General features: G+C 42.0%; 1 protein-coding gene across 1 annotated transcript in view; it reads left to right on the forward strand.

Annotated features, from left to right (window-relative positions):
• Window positions 1-27,365, forward strand: part of LOC126186284 (uncharacterized) — a 283,858-nt gene that overhangs the window by 119,740 nt on the left and 136,753 nt on the right. Inside the window, exons 2-4 of the mRNA XM_049928197.1 lie at window positions 1,345-1,687; window positions 1,766-1,982; window positions 17,797-17,980. Coding sequence (XP_049784154.1) covers window positions 1,375-1,687; window positions 1,766-1,982; window positions 17,797-17,980 — 714 coding nt within the window. The 5' untranslated portion in view covers window positions 1,345-1,374. The remainder of the gene's footprint in view (window positions 1-1,344; window positions 1,688-1,765; window positions 1,983-17,796; window positions 17,981-27,365) is intronic.

The raw sequence follows: 27,365 nt of genomic DNA on the forward strand, positions 1-27,365 counted from the left end.
GAAGCTCTTGCATTCAGTAATCTGTCTTTGCTAAATTCTGCACTTGACCTTATCGTGCTCAACTTATCCAGTCAGTTGATTTCATCCATCCCTAAATTCACTGAAATGTTCCATGATCTCTTCCCACGACGTATTGAATAATTACATGATGCCTCATGTGCCCACGGCCTGGACTTGTTCACTGTTAGCACTGCTACACATTCCATCCTAGAGACAGAGTTAAAATAACCACTATGGCATTAATGCGTCGTTGCTGGCGAATTGCACTCGAAATCTTCCTCAATTCAACCTCTGGACTTCAAACTATTTGTAGTTCCTAATAGGAGTTGTACAGTCTCCAGTTTGGCACGAACTTCCACAGAAATTGTCACAACTATGTATAGTATAGGTCAAGAGTCAGAAGCAAAATTAAAGTTTCAGTGAAAAGAAGTAAAGTTTATTTACTTCATCAAGTGTGTCTGTTTTGTCGGGACCACCACCAGTGGGCTAATAGCTAAATGATTTGATTCCTTTTTGCCAGCCAAAAGTGTAATTAATCAAAAGAATATGAGTTTGGTCTGTCACTTGGTAGACAGCTAAATGCTGGGTAGCCAAAAGAAAATTGCCCCAGTAATTGCACATCAAATACCAATTTTAATGTTGGACTTTCTTTCATTTGAACAGCATTTTCACAGAACAGTTTTCTAATGATTTCTTTGTTGTTTATATTACATTATTATGAATGGCTGTAATTTTTTACAAGCAAATTTTGTTGGCGACCATGTACATGCTTTTCTAATGTTCTGGAGAGCTCTTTCGTGAATCGTAGTTCATCTCTCTAATCCATTTTCCTTAAAATTTTGAATGTGAGAGATGAGATATCAAATAACTTGTTGATAGCTGATTTCCTTCCCAAAACTTATCCAGTTTTCAGGCTATGAGCAGTACATCAAATCCTTGTTGTTCTGCTAATTGTCACTAATTGTATGTAACCAACTTACTACAAGTCCATTTATTGCTGAAAATGTTTGTAGTACCATGTGTAAGAGCAACACTTACCAGTAGTAGTTAATACAGGGCCTACTGAAGTAGGATTGCCAGACAAAATTTGTAACAGATGGTGCATGTCTAACTTTTTGAACCTTGAAACCATATTTTTCTAAGTAGAAATAGATAATAGAAAAAGTAAATGAAAAATGTACAGGTATTGAATGGATAGAAACATTACTCAAACCCACATATTAAGAGAAACACAAGGTGCAGGATCTACATACTCTGTGACTCACTGATTTAGTGACACATTTGTATTTAATCTGATATCTTTTTAATTTATGGTAAACATTTTTTCATCTTTTTCAATTTCAGTTCAAGAACGAAGTGTTACGTCAATTCAATATGGACTCTGAAGAGAGTGAGATTGATGTCACAGAGTTGGATGACTGTCTTAAAGAGTTAGAGGCCATAGATATCTCTGATTTTGAACTAAGTGATAATGAGCAAAATTTGGATGCTAAGGAATTAACAGCACATGATGAAGAAGTGACTGAGAAGACAGAGTGTAAGCCACTGGAAATTTCAAAGGAGACAAGTTTTCTTCAAAGTTCTGAAGTGGAAATAGGTGCAGAATGCGAATTAGAAGGACCTGCTAAAATAAATTATCCTAGCCATTGCACTGAACCTGGGGAGGAGTGTAAAATTGGGAAATCAAGTGAGTATACAGTTCAGTTAATGTACATTTTTATGACAGCATGCAGCATCAATAATAATCTAATTTTATTTGTTCTAGCAGCATTGTTTTTTCCTATAGAGGGTGAAACTGGAGAGACAAAACAAAAAATTGAGTTCCAGACCGATCTGTCAGTTACAGAACTCCGTGAGATCCTGAAGAGTACTGTTGATAAAGGAATTCTGGAAGATAAAAACACAAGTGAGACCGTAGTGGAGCTCTCTGATACAACAGCGGTGGTGAAAGACAGTGTTAGACTTTTCCGTGAAACAAAGAAGTAAGCATTTTTATACATTTTCTGGTCTGCATAATTCAGTGCATTCTCATAAAATATTACCTATTGTGATTCGGAAGTTACTAGGAACTTCACATGAATTGTTGCTTTAGCTGCTGCATTTAATCTATCATTTCCATGATGTATCATAATACCATGGAACAAGTCTCTTTAAAGATTATTTAATTAATTTTTATTTAATTAATTTTTATTGAAATATAACTGGTTGCTGGTCATTTACAGTTAGGCTCATGTAACAATAACAATTATGTAGTGTAATAACAAAAGGTGTTGACAGACTGCTAAGTTAATTTTGTTGTGAATAATATGAAAAATAGTGAAATAATCATGTCTTTGCCTCTCCCTCATTTGCTTCACCTAGTGCTCCTCAATCCAACAAGCCACCTTCCTCGATGTTGACCTCCACTTCAAGGGTGGCTTCATCGGCACCTCTGTCTACATCAAACCTACAAACCACCAACAATACCTCCACTTGAACAGCTGCCACCCATTCCACACCAAAGTCCCTTCCATACAGCCTACTCACCAATGAATGTCACATTTGTAGTGATGAACAGTCTTTCTCAAAATATGCCAGATGTCTCATAGAAGCTTTCACAGACCAAAATTACCCTTCCAACCTTGTCCGGAAATAAATCTTTCGTCAGTCACCTAACACCTCCCACACACCCACTGTCCGGCCACAAAGGAGCATTCCTCTCATGGCTCAGTCTCAAGGGACTGGAGCAACTGAATTGCATTCTCTGCCTGTGTTTTGACTACCTGTTCTGATGCCCTGAAATGACAATTATTCAGCCCACTATTCTCCACACTCCCCCCACAGTGGTATTCTGCTGCCCACCAAATTCTTGTCTGTCCCTACTCCATCCCTGCTCCCAACCCCTTGCCTCATGGCTCGTTTCCCTGCAGTAGATCCAGATAAAGAGATCTGTCCCATAAATGCTTCCACTACCATCTACTGAGACCTGTCACAGATATCTCCTACACCTTCAAAGGCAGATCCACCTGTCCACATGGTTATGCCACCTGTCAAGCTGTCTACATGAATGGCCACTGCCTGGCCGTGGCTGAGAGAGAACTCGATGACCGAGTTGCTGAACCTTCTGCTCAGCACGATGTACTTCACTTTAATGGCTGCTTCACAGCCCACACTCTCTGTATTCTTCCTATACAACACCAGATTTTCTGAATTGCATGAGTGAAACTCTCCCTACAACATATCCTTTGCCCCTGTAATTCCCCTGGCTTAAACCCCTGGAAGTCTACATCTACATCCATACTCCGCAAGCCACCTGACGGTGTGTGTCTACCCTATCCCCTTCCTGTTCCCACTCCAGTATTACACACAAAGTCCTTTCCCCATCTCTACTTCTCTCCTACACACACACACACACACACACACACACACACACACACACAGCCTCCCGATGTTGCACTTAGTAGTCCTACCCTGTTCCCACCATGTCCCTGCATGCTCCAACAGGTAGCACTAGCATTTTTGTCCACCACCACTACTGTACTACCCATCCTCCCCACTTAAGTGTGCACCTCAGGGCCTAGAGACAGTGGACGTGTGTGTGTGTGTGTGTGTGTGTGTGTGTGTGTGTGTGGTCTGGAAGCTTAAACATTTTAGCACTGTTTTCCATTGTGCATGTCTGAGACTCAACACCACCTACGTGTGGTGAGTAGCAGTCTATCCTTTTCAGATTATTATTTATTAATGTAAAGTAGAATATGCTCTCAGAATTGATTTTTTTTTCACTTTTTTACAACTTCTTGTTGGTGTATGCCTATATATATTTTTTATTGTACTTACGTACAGGGAGAAACTGTCAAAAATGCTTAAAACATAATAAATTACATTATTTTGTTGAGAAATACCATTATTTACTTATTTATTTTGCAAAAAAGTGATCTTTGTAAATTTGATTGCGATTCCATTTTTTTGTAATTCCCTCAAAAAGAGAATTATATTCCAACACTAGATAGTCTCAGTTGCAGCACAGATATCCTCTTCATTCAGTGAAATTTTTTCCCTCCAAGCATTTTTTTAAGGTTAGGACATCCTACCACATGAGACCAAATTTGTGGGAACTGTAGATGCAAAGTCGCACTCTTTAATCACCACAACAGTCAATATGTGAGTGGATGTATTATATGTGTGCAAGAATATTTTACATTGCACCAATTTTGGCTGCCTCTGCTTCCTATCAGTATGGTACCAGCTCACTGACTCGTGTATTAATGAACAGTCACTATATCTTAGTTTTCAAAGTGGTAATAATGATACAATACAGGTAGAAAAAGTGCTAATCATTTTTCCCAATGGGAAAATGATTTTCACTATTTTTGTTTCACTTCCACCTTTTTCCATGTTACTATTTTGAGGTCTATATTTGTAGTTTTCTGTGGAATGTATACTGGATCCACACTTCATTTACACTTATAATGTTTCCAAATGTTTTGGTTTCCATATACCATTTTGAAATGTGCACCCTCAAGTATTTTTTTTTCTGGTATCTATAGTCTAGAAATATGATATCCATCTTTCACACAGCTTCTTCATATGCAAAAATTTATTCATGAAATTAAATATGTGACAGATGTTTACCATCTCAACAGTCTCTCAGTTCTTAGTGTCACATATTATTGTCAAGATACCGTTTATTCATTGATCACTTGTCAGAATAAACTTTGATTCATCATATGGAACAAATCCTTCTAGGACAGGAACAATAGCATTGTATTGGCATTTCCATATATACCAATGCCATTGTAAGATTTACCTGTTCTCATGGATATCACATAGTGTTAATGTGCCACAGACCAAAAACTCTTTCCAGTTACCTAGTGAGTGATTGCCATGCATATTTTATCCCATTGGTTTGGATAGACAATAACGGTAATGTACCCTTTCCTGAATCATAATGATACCTTAAATCAAGATATTTATCCCAGCTATCAGTCATCTGGTAGACATGTTCATTGCATAAGGCAAGTTACTTTCGCTGATGAGGTATCAAAGATAATGTGCAATTTGTCAACAGTAAAGTATCCTGCACACATGAATTTGTACCTTTTACCAGGATCTGTCGATAACTTTACCACTGCTGTGCTGGAAGTTAGCGCTGTACAGTTATTCATATGTTGGTAATGGAGAGTTTTTTGGCGTTCACCTAGTGCAGCTATCAATGGGACTGAAGTATTGTGCAATGTATCCTTAATTGAAATGTTATCAAATCCTTTCATTCCCCATTTTCACTTAAATGCTCTTAACTTACCAACTGACTTATTCTATCAGTGTGCATACAGACGCTTGTCACAATTCTTCATTGGTGTTGATTCAACACATTTATGAGCTCAGCATTAACGCATTGTTATAGGAAGGTATACAAAATAGTAAGCAGATACTTTAAAGCAAAAAATAGATAAGTTTCTGTTCCTCTTCCCACCTCTCGTTTCTTTCCTCAAATACTCATTTTAGTTTGTCGCATTTCTTCTTGCTTGCATATCCACAAAACTCTTTCCTCCTATAACTACTACTTCCGAATTTAATATGTCTGAGCATCATCCTGTTCTGTATTCATAAGGGCAAAGATCTCTCCTCAGCATTGGTGTGTTTTATTGGTCAGTTTTCATTTATATAAAAATTTTGTGACAATTACCAAATAATACCCCAGTGTGCTAAAGTGACATATGAAGACAATGAAACATCTTGCTTGGGTACCTAAGTAGCACTGGCACTATCACAATTTTTTTAAATTTTTTGTAATTCCATCATTGCTTTGGCATTAAGAACCAGCAAGTATATTTCATTATTTATTATTTCCTTGCACAGTCGCACACCCATCCCTTACTGTTGACTAGTTTCTAACGAGTCCATTTTTTAACCATAACCTACATCAAAAAGTACACCATTAGTGAAAAATATAAATACAAATGTTAAAATATATAAAAGTTCTTGAACCTCCTGCACATATAAAACTGAGAGGTTCATTACAACAGCTGTGACATAGCTGCATCTCTTTTATCGTGTGATGGTAAAATATTTGCAGCATAATACATAAAAGTTTTCTTCTGTTCTTACAATATAAATTCAAACTGTGTGTTGCTGGCACATTTGACTTCCATAAACAAGGTCATTTTAGCAAACTTTTAACCAACAGCACCATACTTTAAATGCTCTCTAGAAACGAAGACAGGTAGGAAGAATAATTTCTTGGACTTGATAATAGCAAGGGCAGAAAAAAATTGAAATGTGTTTTATTGTAAACCAACAGATTGGATGCAACAATTGGTGAGAACTTCAACATCTGCCACAGCATAAAAGGTCATTTTTTTTTTTGCTGCAGAGGCTTGACTACAGAAGCTCACCTTTGATGAAGCAGAAATACAATGAGAGTTATGTATTCTGAAACAAGTGCCAACAGCATATAGTTTTAAGAGAGGTGTAATCACAAAGGCTCAAAAAATTCAGACACAACAAGGATCCACACATCGATAAAAAGTTTATTATGCTGAAGTATTATGACCATATTACTGAAAAGTTTGTGCTCACTTTCACTAAGTAGTACAAGTAGTGTTCTGGACAGCAGACCAATGGAGATTTAGACTTAGAAATAAAACTGAAACAAAGAATAGAAACTATGGTGGATCTGGTATTTGCAGATTACAGTGTGGAACCTTCAGTATGTAATATTGGAAATACTATGAAAATACTACACATAGCACCTAAGGGGATCAAATAGGATGCACAAGAGGAATAGGAGATATATAAATGGAATGTAAAGGAGTTGTGGAAATTAACAAATGAGCAATCTACATTTAAGTACCTGGTGTTTTTTGAAGCAATATGATTAGTACTGCAGTAAGCTGACCGTTATAGAGCAATGACCTAGCGATCTACAGGCTGCAAGTATTTGTGGCAGCACTTGCAGCTGTTGTCAGTACAGTATAAAGTTCTTAGTATTTTAACCAAATATATAATGTTTTTATGAAATTTGGAATGATTTAGGAGGTTTTAAAATAAAATTGTAAATTTTGCTGTTGCAGCAGCACCTACCTGTTGCTGTCACCGGTACAATAGCGTTTTGGACACAGTTTTAATCTTTAATCAAATATATAATATTGCAACCACTTTTTATAAAGATCTGAGTAATTTTGAAAGTTTTAAAAAAGTTAGATTTTTAATGTTTTTATGCAAATGTAATTGCGAAATCAGGAGCCACACACACTGAGATGCGCTGTTTGAAATAAGTGGAGACATGCGGGTGATGATAGCATGCACAAACACATTTTGAACACTGATGGTGCCTTCCAAATACACTCAACCACATTTGCTAAGTTGAACTTGTGTGTAGAAGTCATTTGTGCCAAGCACAGACATTTCATATGTATATTGTAAGAAGTTGTCAAAACTTTGTATATTACACTGGATTATTATACAGTCACGTGATGAAGAGACAGCTTTGTCATGACCATTGTTATGAACTTCTGTGATCTCTATACACAGAGTGCATGAAAACTTCCATGTAATTCAATGTTTCATATTTTTAATAAGGATGTCTGTTTTGACATAGTAAATGGTTCGAAAATGAACGGACTCTTTCGAAACTAGTCATTAAGGAATATACAGGCTGTCTCGCATAACTCTGCCACCTCAAATATCACTGGAACAACAATAGATTTTTAAAAACGGTTTTCACCAACATGAATGTACAGCAGGGGCTCAGGAAACCAAATACTGTGCGAAATTTAAAATGTAAGCAAATACTATTTTCAACACAAACTTGTATATTTTTAAATGGACACACCCTATTATTTTGTGTGCAGTCAATAGCATGAAAAATCATGAACATAATGGTGTTGGTTGCATTGCAATACGTCAATTACATCCTGAGAAATTGCGAAGTGAAGTTGACGCTTGAAATAAATGACGCGCACAGCCAGTGCACGTCCTGAGACTCAAGCATGCATCTCATGCCGCCTGTGTCAGGCTCGCACAATCCACAAAAATAAACAAGTAACATGCCCAATGCAAAGTTACATTTTTCAAATTGTAAATGTATGTTTATTCTAGCAGAATGAAAACTAGAGCTACAATTAAAATAAGAGATAACACATTTGAATTCACTTTGCTAAACATGTTTACTAGTGTCCTGTCACCCGCAGAAACTATATTGTTGTTTCTTACATCCAACATAGAAAATACACCCACATCTTGACCAGTGAAACTGTGTCATGTCAACATTTGTTCAAAGTGCCCCTTTGTTCACATCAATACGCGTTTACAGATGGGTAACGAGAGTGTGTTACACAGATTGTGGAGTTTCTACAGATATTACCACACACACTGCAGTAATACGATGTTGCATACCTTCAAGTGTCATTGGGGGTTCTTGATACACACTATCTCTCACTGTGCCCCAGAGAAAGAAGTCTAATGGCGTCAAGTCGTGAGACAGTGATGGCCATCGCACAGTACCTCCCAGCCCCATCCACCTATTTGGAAATGTCACATCTAGAACGTCTCTGGCAACTTTTGCATTGTGTGTGGGACATCCATTATGTTGGAACCACATTGATAGAAGAGTTTCCAATCGTAGATCCTCCATGAGGAATGCTAGTGTGTGTTGAAGAAATGATACATATCGCTGTCCATTCAACATTCTATGGAAAAAAATATGGACCTGCAGTACAGTTAGCAATGATATCGCACCAAACATTGACAATCCACTATCGTTGATGACCAACTTGGCGAATCCAGTGGGGATTTTGCTTGGACCAGTAGTGCATGTTCTGCACATTCACATTACCATGATTTGTAAATGAAGCCTCATCCGTAAACAACTTATTGCTTAGGAATACTGGATTACCTTGCAACTGCCGAAGTGCAAAATGACAGAATGCAATGCGCGATTCAAAGTCATTCCTGTACAGTTCTTGGTGCAGCAAGATATGGATCAGATGAAACAGATGCAGATGCAAGATTCTGAACACTACTGTGACTTATTCCTAGACCTTGTGCAATTTCTCGTACACCCACTTGAGGATTCTGTACTACAGCAGCCAGAACAGCAATTTCATTTCCATTGCCAGTCGCTGGTGTTGTACGTCAACGTTTTGTGGGAGCCCAACTTCCTGTTTCTGTGAGTGTCTTGCAGATGTTGCCAGTGGTTCAACGTGATGGACAATGCTGATCTCGGTAGCGTTCAGCATACAGTGTCACAGCTGCATTGCATTTCTGTGACATTCACCATAAATTAAAATAATATCTAGTTTTTCTTCATTACTGAAGGCTGGCATATCGACTAGATGACAGCAAATGTAACAAGCCACAAGAAAACAGGTTTTAATGTGGCATCGTATGTGAACTATGTTACAGTATGAGAGCAGTTCAGCAGACAACATTAGGAGACACTTCTACACTGAAGGTAAAGTGTGCCATGGGTTATTGGTATGTTTACAGCAGGATACAGGTGCCAGTGCAGGCAACCCCTGCTCTGAGTACAGTACTACATGCGATGCATTATGTCAGGAACTGTGACGCCATTGCTATCCTTTACAAGCCACATATTTCAGAACTTATGAGGTTTATAAATGGGAAACAAAGTGTGTTACCACTAATTGTACCTCTAGTTCTCATTTTGCAACAATAAACATTATGTGCAGGACATTCGTCATTCTGATACCGCATTATTTGACACATTATAAGAGGTGGACCGGTTCACATAAGGTACAGCTCAAGAAGGGGCTAAACTATCCCCCTCTAGGTGTGCCATCAATGAAATATGCGCCAATGTGTTGTCATACAATACCACACCATACATTAATGCTCCACTGACATAGTGTGTCAATCACATCACGATTACTGGCAGCGTGAGGTGCTTGCTTGAGTCACAGGATGTGCGCTAGCTGTGCCTTCATTTATTTCAAGTGTCAACTTCGCTTCGCAATTTCTCGGGATGTAATCGACGTATTGGGGTGCAACCAATGCCATTTTTTTTGTGATTTTTCATGTTATTAATTGCATACAAAATAATAGGGGGTGTCCATTTAAAAATACAGAAGTTTGTGTTGAAAACAGTAGTTATTTCCTTTTTAAAATTTCGCATAGTATTTGGTTTCCTAAGCCCCTGCCGTACGTTCATGCTGGTGAAAACCGTTTTTGTTGTTCCAGAGATATTTGAGGTGTCAGAGTTTGGCGAGACACCCTGTATATGCAACTGGGACAGGAAACTAAATGAATAATATCTTAAATTTTGCTTCACCATTCCTCTCCCATCTTCCAAAACTGCATTAAGTGCAGTGAACAACTTACACGTGTTGTTCCTTATTCCAGTTGCTCATGCGAGATAAATTGATTCTAGTGTTACTATGGTTCATGGACCGCTTCACTTGTAAATACCCACCAGTTTGCTGTGTTTATCGTGTAAATGTTTCTGTTTATCATCATTGCAATTGATAACCTGCTTCCATAGTTGAGAGGTCACAAGCACTTTAGGCCAGTAGGGGAGGAGGAGAGGCAGCCATGGAAATCACCAATCACCGGACTTTGCGTCACTGTCTTGGGTTGTTACAAAACTCTCTACATGGTGTCATGGATAGAGGGCAAATGTGGCTTTAAGTGATTAGTCTATGGTATGGGGTCATTAGATTAATGTTCATCCTAATGCTTAACAAGAGTAGTTAGTTTGCCATGTGTGTACACATCTACTTTCTGTTCTTACCATATCTTAGTCACCTACGTGAAATAGTTATGTTTAAGACGGCTGAAAAGAAAACTACCCAGATGGTGTCAAGTAGAAGGGTTTGCCCCAAGCTATGAACTATAGAAATGAATTTTAACTGTTTGTTTTGTATGATTACAGAGCAGACTCTAGTTTACTGATTGATCTACTTTAACAGACAATGAGATAATGTGGTATCTGCTTGAAGAGTTGGTGTTGTCAGACTTATTTAACTTGGGTCATGTTTTTCCAGGGTGGATGAATCAACTGTTTATTTTGTGAATTAGTCAACTACAGTTCCCAAGTTATTGTTTTATTCGTTATTCAGATAAGTGTTTGATTTTAACTTTTTATGACTAAATCAAAAATTTGGTGAACTTTAAGCTGAGTATGTTTCTGCTGGAGCAAAACATAAGATTTTTTAACGATCAGTTTGTGCTCTCAATGTTTGTGTGTTAAATATGTTAATCACATTCATCTCATGACATAACAGTTAGGGCACACTGTTGAGTACTCAGAAAGATGATCAATCAAATTTGTCAATTCGTGCAAACCCAATTTTACAGATTCGCTCAGATTCTCCAGCCACAACCCATGTGCCTTACGCCAGAAACCACAGTAACCAGCCATAACACAGTTTCATATATCACTGCTTTGGAGCATCCTTAACAGCTGAATTACCTAGTATGTGTAAAAGCTTCACTGGGTCCAAACAGGCACACCTACAATTATCAAAAAATGGAAACTCCAGGTCGGAATATCAGCAGTGTATGGGATAAATAGATTGCTACTCACCATAAAGATAACATGTTGAGTTGCAGACAGGCACAAGAAAAAGATTGTTATGATTTAGCTTTTGGCCAAAGCCTTGTTCAGAAAAGAAAACACACACACACACACACACACACACACACATTCATTCATTCACAGAAGCAAGCACACCTCAAGCACACATGACTCATCTCCTGCAACTCGGACCAGAACACAACTGTCATGTTGAATTAAAGTATCTATTTTGGAGGGGGTGGTGAAGAGGACGGGTGGGGGAAAGAAAAGCAATATCTGGCAGAACATGGAGGCACTAGATGGAAACATGGAGACTCCAAGGTGCAGTGTTGGGAATCTACAGGGCAGGGAAGGAGGAGGAGAGGAGCAGGAAAGGGAAAATGAAGGATGGCCAGGTACTGTTGAGTAGAGGGTACGAGGACAGTGGGGTACCATAGATTGAGGATGGAATAATTTCAGGAGTGGAGAATGTGTTGTTATTAAAACTCCCATCTGCACAGTTCAGCAAAGCTGATGGTGGAGAGGAGGACCCAAATGGCTTGGGTTGTGAAGCAGCCATTGAAATCAAGCATGTTATGCTCAACTGCGGTGTTGTGCCACAATGTGGTCAACAATGCTCATGGCCACAGCGTGGTGGTGGCAGTCATCCATATGGACAAGTGGTTGGTTTTTATACCAATACAAAAGCTGTCCAATGATGGCAGTAGAGCTTTTGTTGTGCCTGTCTGCAACTCAGCATGTCGTCTTTATGGTGAATAGCATTTGTCCTTTTCATATGTTGTTGACACACCTGCACAAAGCTTTTTTAATTTTATTTCCATTATATGACATCTGTATAGAAAGAAATAATATCTTTTGTTAGTAATTTTACAATGTATGTAGTAGCCACCAGAAAGATCGCGGGAGGCGCACATTGGCACGGCGCGTCACGAACGGTAGTCGCCGCCAGTAGAGTCCCGTCCACCAGAGGGCACGCGAGAAATCGGACGCGACCTCTGCCGGCGTAACAACAAGAACAACAACAACAACTCCGGCATGACAGGCCGTGCGCAGTCAGTCAACATCGGGCATGCCTAGGACACAGTCCCGGTCTACGCTAAGTGAAGTGCGACGTAACGTGAACAGTGTTACTACACAATTGGCGACGAGTAGGGTCGTTCTTTCGCGTGTTGCGTCGTTGTTCCGGTTTCGCAGTTTCTCCACGGCATGGAGGATTTGGTGCGGGTTTTGGTTGCGCAGCAGACGGAGCTCATGGCCACCATGAAACAAGTGCTTCCGGTGTTGCTCTCCGCGCCGTCTGCTCCGGCGCAGTTCCCTCCTCCCTTTCCCCCGTATGACGAGACGGCAGAGGATTGGGACGCATATGAACATCGCCTTCGGCAGCATTTCCAGGCGTTTCATGTTGCCGATGTGGAGGTATGTCGTGCTCTCTTCTTGTCTTGGATATCTCCCTCGCTGTATCAAGTTTTGCGGCAGCTAGCGCCGTTGCAGGAACCCTCGTCCTTGTCGTTTGACGCATTGTGTTCATTGCTGTCTTCATATTATCGCCGCCGCACGCATGTTGTGGCGGCTAGGGTCGAGTTCTATCAATGCAAGAAACAGCCCCATCAGTCTTACCGGGCGTGGGCCGCTACCCTGCACGGTCTTAGTCGCAAGTGTCATTTTGTCACGGAGCAGTCGCGGGAGTCGTATGCCCATGTTATGTTCCGCGACGTCATTGTTCGTTCGGCCCCTGATCGGGAGGTCCGGCAACGGGCCCTGCAGTTAGAAGACCCTTCCCTCGAGGAAGTCCTGTCCATTGCTCAATCGTATGAAGTCTCTCACGCAGCAGGTCAACAGCTGGAGGCGTGGTGCGACGTCGCGGAGGTTCAGGGCGGCGTGGCCGCGTCCACTGTGTCCGGGGTGGACGACGTGCGAGCGGTACAATCCGGCCGTTACGGCCGCTCCTGCGCGGCGCGTAAACAGAATTCCGGCCGCCGGCCCCTGTTGCCGTCCTGTGCGTCGTGCTATATACATCACGATCGGTCAAAGTGCCCCCAGCGTTGGGCCGTTTGTCGCAAATGTCATAAAAACGGTCACATTGCTAAAGTTTGCCGCTCAGCCTCAAAGGAATCGAAGGAAGCAAGTTCAGAGGACATGGACGTTGACATTCAGGAAGTTTCATCGGGCCAGACTCCCGACGCATCGGCACGCAAACTCTTTATTGAGGTGTCGGTTCGGTCGCGCCGGTTACAACTGCAGGTAGATACGGACGCGGCAGTTTCGTTGTTGAATGCACAAACGTATTCCGACCTTGGATTGCCCCCGTTGGCGCCAGTTTACCGTCGTCTACGCGGTTATGGTAAACAGTTCATTCCCCTCCTGGGTCAATTCACTACCGATGTGACTTACAAATCAGTCACTCGGCCTATTACTTTTATTGTTGTCAGTGATGCGAGCTCCGCTAACCTTTTTGGCCTGGATGCCTTTCAAGCTTTCGGTTTTTCTATCGCTGACACCATACAGTTGGTCTCCGAAGACGTTCCCTATCACTCATTGGAATCTTTGATCTCCGACTTTCCAGATATTTTTGGGGAGGGCCTGGGGCGTGTTTCAGATTTTGAAGCTCACTTAACGTTGAAGGCGTCTGCTCGCCCGCGTTTTCTACGCGCGAGGCAGATCCCCTTGGCTCTCCGCCCTCAGGTAAAGGAAGAGCTCGACCGGCTGACAGCCCTGGGGGTCGTTCTTCCCATTTCTTCCAGTGAGTGGGCTTCGCCCCTCGTTATTGTCAAGAAGCCCTCGGGAAAATTACGTCTTTGTGGCGATTTTAAGGCCACCATTAATTCCCAATTGGTGGTGGACACCTATCCTTTGCCTCGTGCTGATGAATTGTTCTCCGCCGTGGCGGGAGGCCACTATTTTTCGAAAATTGATCTGTCAGAGGCTTATCATCAGATACCACTTGATGAGGACTCCAAACGGCTGGCAGTCGTCAACACCCCGTTTGGCCTTTACCAATACCAGCGGTTGGCTTTTGGGATATCCAGTGCCCCGGCGATATTCCAGCGTTATCTTGAGCATGTCACGTCGACAATCCCTCATTGTATTAATTACCTGGATGACATCATTGTCACGGGCCGCAGCATGACGGACCATTTGCACAACCTTCGCACCCTCTTTCTCAAATTCAGGTCTGTGGGCTTGCGTTGCAACCTGCATAAGTCAACCTTCTTCCAACCGTCCATTGCGTATGTGGGCTACACCATATCTCGGCACGGCATCCAGCCACTAGGAAGTTTGGTCCAAGGTATCGTCAACCTTCCTCGGCCCACTTCGCTGAAGGAGTTACAAGCTTTTTTAGGCAAGATAGCCTATTACCACCGGTTCATTCCCAGGGCTTCCACTATAGCCCACCCCCTGTACTGCCTTCTGCACAAGGGTGTTCCTTTTGATTGGTCGCCTGCGTGCGAGCGAGCGTTCACCTCGTTGAAGGGCCTCCTCACGTCAGCCCCTTGTTTGGCTACTTTTGATCCCCATAAGCCGTTGGTCCTGGCTACGGATGCTTCGCAGTATGGGGTGGGGGCGGTCCTGGCCCATCGCAACGCAGATGGTTCCGAGCAGCCACTGGCGTTTGCGTCGAAAACGCTTAGTCCCACGCAGGCCCATTACTCCCAGGTGGAAAAAGAGGCTTTGGCCATTGTCTACGCTGTTACCAAGTTTCACCCTTTCTTGTATGGCACGAAGTTTCAGTTAATCACTGACCATAAGCCGTTAATATCGTTATTTGGCCCCGCCTCTCAGATTCCGGATAGGGCAGCCCACAGACTCCAGCGCTGGGCCTTGTTCCTCTCTAAGTACCATTATGACATTCGTTTTCGCCCTACAGGCCAGCATGCCAACGCCGACGCTCTTTCCTGTCTTCCGGTGGGCCCGGACCCTACATTTGATCGAGAGGAGATTATGTGTTTTCATTTGGATGTGGCGTCCCGCCAAGCGGTTGATGGCTTCCCGATCACTAGTTCTCGAGTCGCCAGGGAAACGGCGGCTGACCCGGTTCTCCGGCAAGTAGTTCGCCTCATTCAGCAGGGGTGGTCGTCCCGCCCTCCGGGCCGGGCCTCGGACCCTCTTCGTAATTATTTTCTTCTACGAGACCGTCTCTCGGTCTTGGAAGGAGTTCTCCTTCTGGCTACCGATGATACAGCTCCTCGCGTGGTTGTTCCTGCAAGTTTACGAAGGGAGGTCCTCAAGTTATTACATGCGGGGCACTGGGGTGTTTCCCGTACTAAAACCTTGGCTCGCAGACATGTGTACTGGCCCGGTATTGACAGAGAAATTGAGCACTTGGTGGCCGCCTGTTCCCAGTGTGCGAGCCAACAAGCGTTCTCTTCATGGCCGCCGGCAACCCAGGCATGGGAACGTGTTCACATCGATTTTGCGGGCCCGTTTCTCAATGGCTTTTGGCTCATTGTCATTGATGCTTATTCCCGATTCCCATATGTGGTTCGCTGCTCCTCAACCACTTCAGAAGTTGCAATCCAGGCACTAGCAAAAATCTTTTCTGTGGAAGGTCTGCCAATCACCCTGGTCTCGGACAATGGACCGCAGTTTCTTTCGCAGACCTTCCAGGATTTTTGTAGGCGCTTCGGTATTCGGCACGTTTGCTCTCCCCCCTTCCATCCACAATCGAATGGGGAAGCTGAGCGCATGGTGCGCACCTTTAAGACACAGATGAAAAAGTATGTGCACGAATTTCCTGCAGAGGAAGCATTGACGTTTTTCTTGACGGCATACCGGACCACACCAATGGGAGACCGCAGCCCCGCAGAGCTCCTCCATGGGCGTCAACCTAGGACTCTGCTGCACCTCCTCCAGCCTGGTCCTCGCCAGTCTTCACAAAACGGAGTACCTGGCTTTCCACTGGGTATGTCAGTCTGGGCCCGTGGGTTTGGTCGCAATCCACATTGGATACCGGCGGTGGTCCTGCACCGCCATGGCCGCCGGCTCTATACCTTGCAGGCGGGGGACCGGGTGGTACGTCGTCACCAAAATCAGCTCCGTCCACGTTCGGGCACCCATCCTCCGACCTCTCGGACACCGGCTTCCCCATTGCCGGCACCTGTATGGGTTTCACAGGGGACGTTACCTCCTCTCCCCGCTGTGACTCTGCCACACTGTGATGGTTCTCAGCCTTGGCAGCCTCCAGTGGCTCCAGCACCGGCATCGCCGTCATTCGAGATGCCCCAGCGAGAGCCGGCCCCCCTAGCCGGCCCGGTTTCGCAGGGGGCTAGTTCCCCTGTGGTCGTCCCTTCCCCTTCGTCCCCGCCACTAGGTCTTGCCCCTCCTGAGGTGGAACAGGATCCAGACTTCGACAGCTTGTCGCCTGTGCTGTCCCGGGCTCCGGTTGTGGGACGACGGGGGCCTCTTCGTGTGGGTCACTTCCAGCCGTATTCGAAGGTTCCGGCTCGAGGGTTGGCAGATCCCCTCGACTCCGGCCATCCAATGGATGTGGAGGTCATCGCTCCTGCCCGACGCTCCACCTTCCGACGCAGTGGATCACAGTGGCTTCACCCCCCGAAGGAGGAGGAGTGTAGTGGCCACCAGAAAGATCGCGGGAGGCGCACATTGGCACGGCGCGTCACGAACGGTAGTCGCCGCCAGTAGAGTCCCGTCCACCAGAGGGCACGCGAGAATTCGGACGCGACCTCTGCCGGCGTAACAACAAGAACAACAACAACAACTCCGGCATGACAGGCCGTGCGCAGTCAGTCAACATCGGGCATGCCTAGGACACAGTCCCGGTCTACGCTAAGTGAAGTGCGACGTAACGTGAACAGTGTTACTACAATGTATGCTCTAGGAATTTTAACAATGAACTTTTTAGAGATTCTTTCAATGAGCCTGTCTTGCTGCTATCTTCAGCACAAATATGCTTGTGTGTCATTTGACTTAAAACACTGCTCCAGACATCTCTGTATGTTTACTGGTTTTGGCAAGTTGATTAATTGTCAGTTGATGTCAGAGCAATCAGTTAGCAGCAGATCTTCAACCAGATTACTCAGATTTAGAATTTTCTATCCTTTATTTACAATCCGAACTATAAGTGACACTTCAGTCTTTAGTTCCCTAAGCTGCATTGTATCGCTGAAGTTAAATTAGATGACTGTGTAGACCTCTCCGTGTTTTACAGGGTTTTGGACAAGAGCAGAAAAATATAACCATTTTATTATAGAAAACATCTCATAATTTTATATGTTTGGAAATAATACTTGTGGTAATAAACATGTTCACTGTTTTTGTCATAGAGAAGAAACCAAACAACTGGCATCTAAATTGATGCAGCATATAAGTCACCTGGAACCAATTTCATTACCAGAAATCACATTAACTCCAAAATGTTCACCAAAATTGGAAGAAACTCCAAAGAAACATTATCTGAAAGACAAAGAGGAAGATGATAGCTGTAGACTTGATGATACCACAATTAAGGTTAGTTAATGTTTTATGAAAATTCTTTCTTTTTTTCAGTCTGAGCCAAATGTTTGCCAAAATAATCCACTTATTTTTTAGTGAGCACTCACACAGAAACTATTGAGAAGATACAGTAGAGTCTCAATATTTAAGAGTTTCCCATAATTCCGAGCCTAGTTAGGGGGATGGGGGAATGTCTACTGTACAGTGTATCAATCCTTGATCTGTTTCCCCACCCACTCATAGCACACCACCTATGAAACCAATCACTCACCTTAGTTGTGTTTGTGGCAGTGACACCAAGCATAGGCTTCTCCTAGTTGTTAATCGTTTACAAAAGCAGTTTTTTTGGAAGGGTGTTTCAACTTGTTGTTGTCGGCACAGTACAGTGTTGGATTTCGTTTACTTTTTTAACTGTTTTTACTTATACACCTTTTAAAAATGAATGCTGCAACAAAAGAAAGGAAATTTGTGCATTTTAATGTTAAGTTAAAAGCATTGAAATGACTTAAAAAGTGTCTTTGAAACAGTGTTCGTAAGGTTATTGTTATTGATTGGTGAAGAAACTAGCTTAACCCCTAATCACAGTCGCGCAGCTACAGTCGTGCGGTCCCATGGGTCGCATGCTCAGAAGGCAGGAAAATTACATAAAAGCCACCATCGAGCACTGCTTTTTGCATTTAGTACACATTTATTCTTCTTAATGATATGAATATAATAGAGGGAAACATTCCACGTGGGAAAAATATATCTAAAAACAAAGATGATGTGACTTAACCAAATGAAAGCGCTGGCATGTCGCTGGCAGGTTGATACACACAAACATATACACAAAATTCAAGCTTTCGCAACCAACGGTTGCTTCGTCAGGAAAGAGGGAAGGAGAGGGAAAGACGAAAGGATGTGGGTTTTAAGGGAGAGGGTAAGGAGTCATTCCAATCCCGGGAGCATGTGGATGTGTTGCATTACCCCGAGTACCTGCACTAAGCACTGAGAGCATCAAAGTCAGTGTTGTGTTATGTAATTTGTAACATTGTGTTTCAGTGAATGGTATACTGTGATACATTTTTTGAATAGGTCTTTAGAAGAGGGAATGGATTACCGAATAAAAATTACAGGGTGCCACTTAAACAAGTCATTCGTTGTTTATACCTTTGTAAAAAAATAAAGCTACAATGAAGGCAATCATGCTGATTGATGTCCCCTTGACGGCTAAAGAACATTTGTTTGAAACATTTTGTAATTTGCATCTATACGAACAGTTATCTAGGGTGGTCAAGATAAATGGGACACCCTGTATATACAGGGTTAGCCAGTGAAATGGGAAGATTTAATTAAGTAACTAATTCTTTAAGAAAATTTATTTTTTTAATTTAAAGGCTATAAATATAAGTACAAAGGTAGCCATTTACTGTACAATAAGTGAAAAAATTATTTTTTGAATATAACATCTGCCAAATGTCCTCCATTGGAATCTATGCCCTTCTGCAGCCGGGCCTGGAAGTTTCCCATGACATTTTGCAGCATATTGACTGGCATTCCATCAATTTTGTCCTGAATTCATTGTTTTAGGGCTGGGATAGTTCTGGGTGGATCGTTCTGAAAAACTTTTGTTTTTAAGTAACCCCATAGAAAAAAGTTGCAGGTTGTCAAATCTGGAGAGCGAGGGGGCAAGGGATATCCCCGTTTCGGGAAATGACACCACCTGGAAACAAAGCATTCACAGCATTCATGGCAACTCTTGCAGTGTGACTTGTTGCCCCATCTTGTTGGAACATTGTGTGTTCATTCACTGGAAAACGGGCGAGTTCTGGCATAAGAAAGTTAACAGTCGCAGCACTTTTATTGACATCCTCGAAGAAAAATGGGCCTATGATTCCTCTTGCCAACATTGCGCTCCAAACCGTCACTTTTTGAGCATGAAGAGGCGTTTCATGAAGTGCGCCAGGGTTTTCCTCTGACCAGTATCTGAAGTTTTGTTTATTAACAAAACCAGAGAGGTGGAAATGCGCCTCATCACTCAGCCACAAGTGGTTTACTTGGTCATCATTTTTTTGAAGTCTTCTGGCCATTTCCCCACAAAATTGTAATCGTTTCTGATAGTCACTTGGTTTGAGAGATTGCAAAATCGGTTTTTATATGGGTGAAAATGTAAATCTTGACAAAGAATCCTTCTCACCGAAGTGCTACTTGTTCCAAGACGTAGAGCATGTTGTTTGGCAGATCGGCATGGGCTTCTGAGCATTGCCTGTTGTACAGCAGCGATGTTTTGAGGGATTCGAATTGTTTTTGCACTCCCATCTTGTTTTTGAGATGTGGATCCAGTTTGTTCAAGGTTGTTTATCCACGAATGAATTGTTATCCTAGGGAACAGGCCTGTTGCGTGGTATGTTGAAATGGCGTCGAAAAGCATGTCGCGTTTTCACCAAACACTCACCATTCGTATAATATGCTTTAACCGCATAGCCACGATGTTCACCCGTCCAATGATCCATTGCAACTAAATGGGGGGACATGCAGGTAGAATGGAGCCGGCCACCATTACCCCACCACTCACATTCCAGCTGTCAAGGCCATCTCCAGTCTGCCCGTTTCACTGGCTAACCCTGTACAAAATATTGTTTTGGTGCTGTGGGAGAGACCTATTCATATTGCACTCAATATTCGTATCGAAATTTACAAGGATGGACAAATATCGAAATATTAAAGTGTAGTTCCTTACTTGAAACTTGGTTGTTGCAGATTAATGTTTAACAGGTACCATCATTGTTAAAGTTAATGAGTATTATTGGCAATGAATTACACAGAAAAAAATCTGCACATTTCGCATCATCTTTCATGCACTGTGGACACGCCTTACATGAGCATTCAAAACGAATTAGGACCTCACACTTGCTACACAAATAACTTGGCTTCCTCTTCTTTTTTGCTGGACAAATAAAACATGTCTTCCTCCCATTCCTAGGTAGCCTCCTTTTCCAGGTCTTCACGGAGATGTGCCTCAGCTCCTAGAACTTGATAGATAAAAAATGTCAATTCTCCTGGAAAGTATTTGTTTATTATTCTTTTGTGCAATGGTAGTTGGATCAGTTCTTTTGCCATAGCTTTCATGAAGTTCATCCTGGTAACTACAGGTCTTTACTTGAATGACTTATTAACAGTTTATGCATTGATAATACTCACATCAAGAACATGGAAAAACACAGCCATGGGCCAGCATTGTGTACGGTGGCTTGAACAATATTGAGCACTCTTTCCATCTACAGTATCAAAACCACCCTTTGTGTTGTTATTGTGGGCTATAATTACAGATTTTTCACATCCCACACCATCTTCTATGGAGTAATGCATTGTGGATATAAGAATTACTGCTTATCCTTTCTTACACACATGGGAATTCAATGTGATGTTTTGGTAAATGCATACAGTGTTGTTCCAACTTCATCTTCATGGGAAGGCAAAAAGATGCCAGAATTTCTTTTCAGTTCTTCCACACTGTTCCCATTATAGTCAAACCATATTTGTGCAGCACGTCTGCAAGTTTGATTGACACATACCAGTTATCAGTGATAATGTTTCGGTTGCTATGTGCTTGTGGCTTGCACAACCTGAGGAGAGACTGGGTGGTAACTGCATTTTTCTTCTCGTCTGGGGAAAGTCCTGCTCTATCAGTACTGAGCCGTGGTAGGGGAACAAGAAGAAAACAAATGGTAGCACCAAAATTTTTCTTTTATCAGGGCGTCTTTATTGGAGTGAACAGTTACACTAATTCTCAATCTTTCAAATCAACTTTAGTTCTTTAAGGCAAGCAGCTGCGATTAGTCAAAACAACTAACACTTTTAATGCAACTATAACATGGCATAGACCAAATTACAGATTCGGGAGTCTATGCAGAGAAGTCGGCAAGAAAAACAATTCATCACGGGGCACACCGAACCACTGGATGGGAACTACCAAAATTCACTCACCTTAAACTTTACATACGACCCCTGGGTGAGGAAATGGGAAATCGTACGGGCACAGGCTGCCAGCAAAAACCCCAGACAAACACACAGAATCCCATAAATTCCAAAACATAATTTAATCAATAATCCTCCAAAACCCCGGATCTTGGCACAAGCGAAATTACAGGCCACAGGATCCAAAGGCATTCTGCAGGAGAGTAAGGAGGGAAAAGGTTAAACAAAGTTCTGCGATGGCACAATAGGACGCCAAGAAAAACACACTAAGTAAGGTACATCACCCCACAGAAAGTCGAGAAACACGAACACTGGGGTTTGCCCACGTTTCTGACGCAATCATAACAACGAAGATAATCTTCTCCATCCGGCCATAGCACTCTGAAACACACAAACAGCATTAACTTCCGAGGATGGAAAAGTTCTCCTCTGTAAACTATATCCGGGAGTAGCACAGCCACAAGCTCCTGGCAAGGCGCGGTCCCGGGAAATTGCTGCGAGAAAGATGATGCAGCACGAGTATTGTCACCCAGGCCTCAGCAAGTGCAGTCAGACAGAGCAGGAAAGCTGGTAATCAGGCGATGACTCCAACCACCGACCTGGGGAGCAGCAAGTAACACCAGCCCTGGCCAGTGACAGCGTGGAGGGACCCACCGCTCGACGCAAAAGGCATTGCTTGCGCCCCAAACTTCACTGCCCGCGCACACGCCACCGGGCAGATACAGTGCCACCCGCCGCCAGGGGGCGTCCTGCAACGGAGCAAAAAACACCACTCGGAGGCCCAACAATCGAGAATCAATCGGGAATACTGCCGCCATGGCACAAGTACCTTTTACACAGTAGAGATAGGTGTTGAAGACCTAATTACTCCTTGAATCAACGCGGCATTGAAGCTTCAGGTGGTACTTCATTGGTTTAGATGGAATAAACATTTTGAACCTACAATGTCCTCTAAAGCCAATCATCATTTTGTGAACTGCAGCATTACCCCCAAGAATTTTCATTGAATTTATGTAGAATGTTTGTTATAACAGTGGCTGGATCAGATATCTTACGTAACTCCCTGCCATGAAGGTTGTCATACCTCAGGCAGTTCAGAATTACAGCAAATCTTGCTGATGACATAGTGATATGGAAAATAACATCGCCAGTCCCATCAATACAAAAGAGAGAACGAGTCTCTTCATTATTCAATTTGCATGCAGCTGTGTAGATTATAAGGTCGATAAAATTGTAGAAGGTCTGGCTTCTGTTCTCTCCATATTCGTGTACTCCCCTCCACCCCCCTCCACCCCCCCCCCCCCCCTTTTCTCTTTTCCCATGTGAGTATTTCGTTCAGCACATCATCACTGAAAATATAGCTCCAAGCTGCGAGACCTGTGATTGTCTTCTAACAGTGTGTTGAAATCTTCAGTATATTATGAGCTGGAATTCTGACATTCCTGTTTGGTTCTACTCTTGACCACTTGAACCTGTTTCTGCCATAGCAGTATTTCCTAGCACGTTCCTCATCTTCTTTGCTTTCTGCTTCTCTTTCAGCGCTTTCCTCACCTCTTTCACTCTTGCCAGGCACACATGATTCCGATTCATGTTCACCATGTATAAAATCGCCCTCCTTCACATCAGAGAAATCAAGTTGGATGTGTCACTCCCACTTCATTGATAATTCTTGATTATTTAATCTGTCACTGACTTACACTAACACAGTTGTGCAGTCCCCTGGATGACATTTCAACAAAATGAAAACAAACAGAGCACTTTCAACAATGACTACCATGTCAACAAACAGCAGGCTGAGAATCCGGAAGCTACTGGCCAGCCCAGCTCACAAAGGCCAATAGCATTCTTAGAAACATGGGTGTGAAAGGCAGCGTGGTCCCAGGGACTGCGCAACTGTAGTTAATGGTTAAATTGGAGCAGTTTTCTTCAAACAACTGCTCTGCAGAATCCCTTAACTGAAGAACTGCAAAGAAATTTGAATCTGAAAAGAGGCAAGGCATTGTACATGTGGTGTACGGCACAAAGACAGAAGGGACGGCAATTTTTGAACCATCATTGCAGGAGAAAGCCCTTTTTATATAAAAGAAACCAACTACAGGAGGGAGATGACAGTTTTGCCGCTATTGTTAGCTTGTTTGAAAAGTGGAAGAGGTGGCCTCAACTACACATATGCAGAGAAAAACCTCTCTGATGACTCTGAGGCCATTTTGAAATGTACTGTAAAGTTTAAAAACACCATAGCTGAAGAAAATTCATCCAGTGAACACATTTCCAACTGTGATGAAACTAGTTGAATTTCAAAACTTTTACTGGCAAACACACTTGCTTCTCCTGAAGAAAAAAGTGCTCCTGGGCCAAAAAAAGTAGAGTGGTTCACGGCTATGGCAGCTTCATATGCAGCTGGAAACTGAAAACTCAAACTCATTGTTATTGGGAAGTCTGTCAAGCTGAGAGCATTCAAGAATGTAACCATGTTGGCACCTCTGGGTATCTAAATGTATAAAAGTAATACCTGGATGAATCCGGAAATATTCGAGAATTGGTTTTTGAACTCATTTCTACCAGAGTGCAAATAGTTTTTACAAGAAAATGAATTGCCATGCAAAGCTATTTTGACAATGGTTAATGCCTCCTGACCTCCATGTGTAGAAGAACTGCAATGTGACGCATCCTCACCATGTTTCTCCCATCAAATGTTACCAGTTTGATGTAGCCAATGGTTCAGGGTGTTGGTAGCATGTCTTGAATCTGGGGAAAAGTAAAAATCTCTAACTTGTCTAGATATCATTGGTGATTAGTACAATCAATCCTTGCATTCGGATGACAATGGAATCATTATAGGAGCTTGAAAGAAAGTGTCAGTGAAGGAGGTTGTGTACTGGATCAATGAGTCTTGGAGCGAGCTAAAGTCAGATGCAATTTCTAAGTCATGTAGAACACAGAAACTGAAGATTCTGTTGATGAGGACAATCACACATTGTGTGTTCAAAACTCTTACAGGTATGCAACTAAGTGACATTGTCAACAACCACCAATATTTCGGCAGACGCGCACCCTGCTATTTTCAAGGCAGAACTGTGAAAGTGGCAGGGTGTGCTTCTGTCAAAATATCTGTGGTTGTCGACATCCCCTTAATAATTTGAACATTTGTATAAGCCTGAAGAAACTCAGGTCTTGCACATAATTTGATTTAATCAGAAGGTTGCCAGACCGTGAAGAGGCAGAAAATGTGGAAACAACTGAGTGGTTACATTTTTTGTCGACACCCGAACATTGTGTGTGTGTGTGTGTGTGTGTGTGTGTGTGTGTGTGTGTGTGTGAGGGTAATCAGGCTCAGACTGTACCGATGACGAGTCAGACCGATGGCTGTGCTGCACTAAAGGCCACCATGGGCCACGTGGAACACAGTGTGAGGCAATACCAACCACCAGCCTGCTCTTCAGATGGCAATTGACACTGCTGTGCAAAAATATTGCAGCTTCGCACAACGAAAGACACTCCATCATTATTTCATGAAGTAAATTGTTACGAGACAAATTAAATACTTTATTCTGCCAATGTGAGTCCCCACGTAAACACTTTATTAAAAAGTTTGTATTTTGACACCTTCAGTCTTTTCAACATTATTTTATTTCTTTTTCTCACATAAATGTGCATATTTAATAAGGAAAAACGCCAAACACTCTTGCAGTTTGAGAAGTTATTTTATTTTATTTTCACAGCCAGTTTTGGCAATTCTGAAAAAAACTGTGGCAGTTAACTTTCATACCACACAAAACCTCCATCCTGCAAACCCTGGTTTCACTATCGAAGGAAAAAATGTGTTGAAGGTCAGTCATAAAAAATTTCTAGGTGTACATGTTCAGGCAGATCTGAAGTGGGAGGTACATCTAAACAATTTAAATAAGAGATGGAATTCACTAGCATATGCTGTTAGGATCCTCACTCAAAATACAAGCTGCTCAGTGCTGACAATGTATCATTGCAGTATACAATCGCTACGTATGTACGGAATAATTTTTTGGGGGAATTCCACAAATACTACAAAAACATTTAAAATACAGAAAAAGATTATCAGGGTGATAAAAAGAGCTAAATGTAAGGATTCCTGTAGACCCCTCTGGAAATATTGCCACTGCCTTGCTTGTATATATACGAAATGCAAATTTTCACAAAAGGGAGCATCTTAAAAAAGGAAAATCTCTTCAAACACAACTATGATACACACACATATGAAACTAGACAGAAGATGAACCTACACAGAAAAACAGTAAATACAAACTTACGCAAAATAGGAGTGTATCATTCTGGAGCTATGTTATATAACCGTATGCCTTTTTACATAAAATGCATACCAACATTAAATGCATTTAAAATAAAGTTAAAACAGTTCTTCCTTGACCACTGCTTCTATTCTTTGTCAGAGTTTATGGAACATCATAATAAGTAAACCTCATTTACCAAATTTCACTAATTGTCAATTCATAATATATTTTTCATTGTGCTTATCATGTCATCTCACTTAATAACTGCTATTATCACATGTAGATGCAATGTAGTACACCAACCTACATTATTATGCATTTTTATTATGTCAACAATGTAGTCAGAATTACTGTTTGTAAACTAACTGGGTTTACCACTATCCTATATCACATGTACAAACAATGTACGAAACTGATTCTTGGACCAATAAATAAATAAATAAGTACTAGGCATTCACTTGCAAAGACATGTTCTGGTTTCACATCTTCAGGCCCCTTAAGCACCTAATGTATAGACACTCAAATGTGTTGATATTGGCATACTGGAGCCATCAGTTTCTGTAAGTCATGAAATCGTATTGCAAGTGCTTCCTTCGAAGACTTGACAGCAAGTAAAGTTGTTGTCAGGTCTTCAAAGAAAGCACTTGTAATACAATTTCACAACTTCCAGAAACTGCTGGCTCCAATATGCCAATATTGCCAATATTGATACATTTGTATAAGCTGCATATGGGGCCTGATTGTATTGCCAAAGCTGGTGGCGGGAAAAAAAAATTTAAAAAAAAAATAACTTCCCAAATTGCGAGGCTGGTTGGTGAATTTCCTTATTAAATACTTGGCCAGCTGCTGCCCTGTGTCTTCAACTGACCAACAAGGGTTAACTGTCAATAGTTCAGGTTTTCAATACTTTGAAGTGGTCCTGGTCCCATTCACATTAAACTGTTCAGACTGTACTGTAGTACAGATTCCTTGTTTTACAAAATCTGATGTTGACTTCTTATTAAAGTACTCTCATATAAATCAAACAATAGGAAATCCAGGATGGACTGTAACAATGTTACGAAAAGGAAAGTTGCTACTCACCATATAGCAGAGATACTGAGTTGCACTCAGCACCTCCGCTATATGGTGTGTAGTACTCTCATATATGTATAAATTCATATTCTCAAACTATTTAT

This window comes from Schistocerca cancellata, chromosome 1 (assembly GCF_023864275.1).
Source record: "Schistocerca cancellata isolate TAMUIC-IGC-003103 chromosome 1, iqSchCanc2.1, whole genome shotgun sequence".
NCBI lineage: Eukaryota > Metazoa > Arthropoda > Insecta > Orthoptera > Acrididae > Schistocerca > Schistocerca cancellata.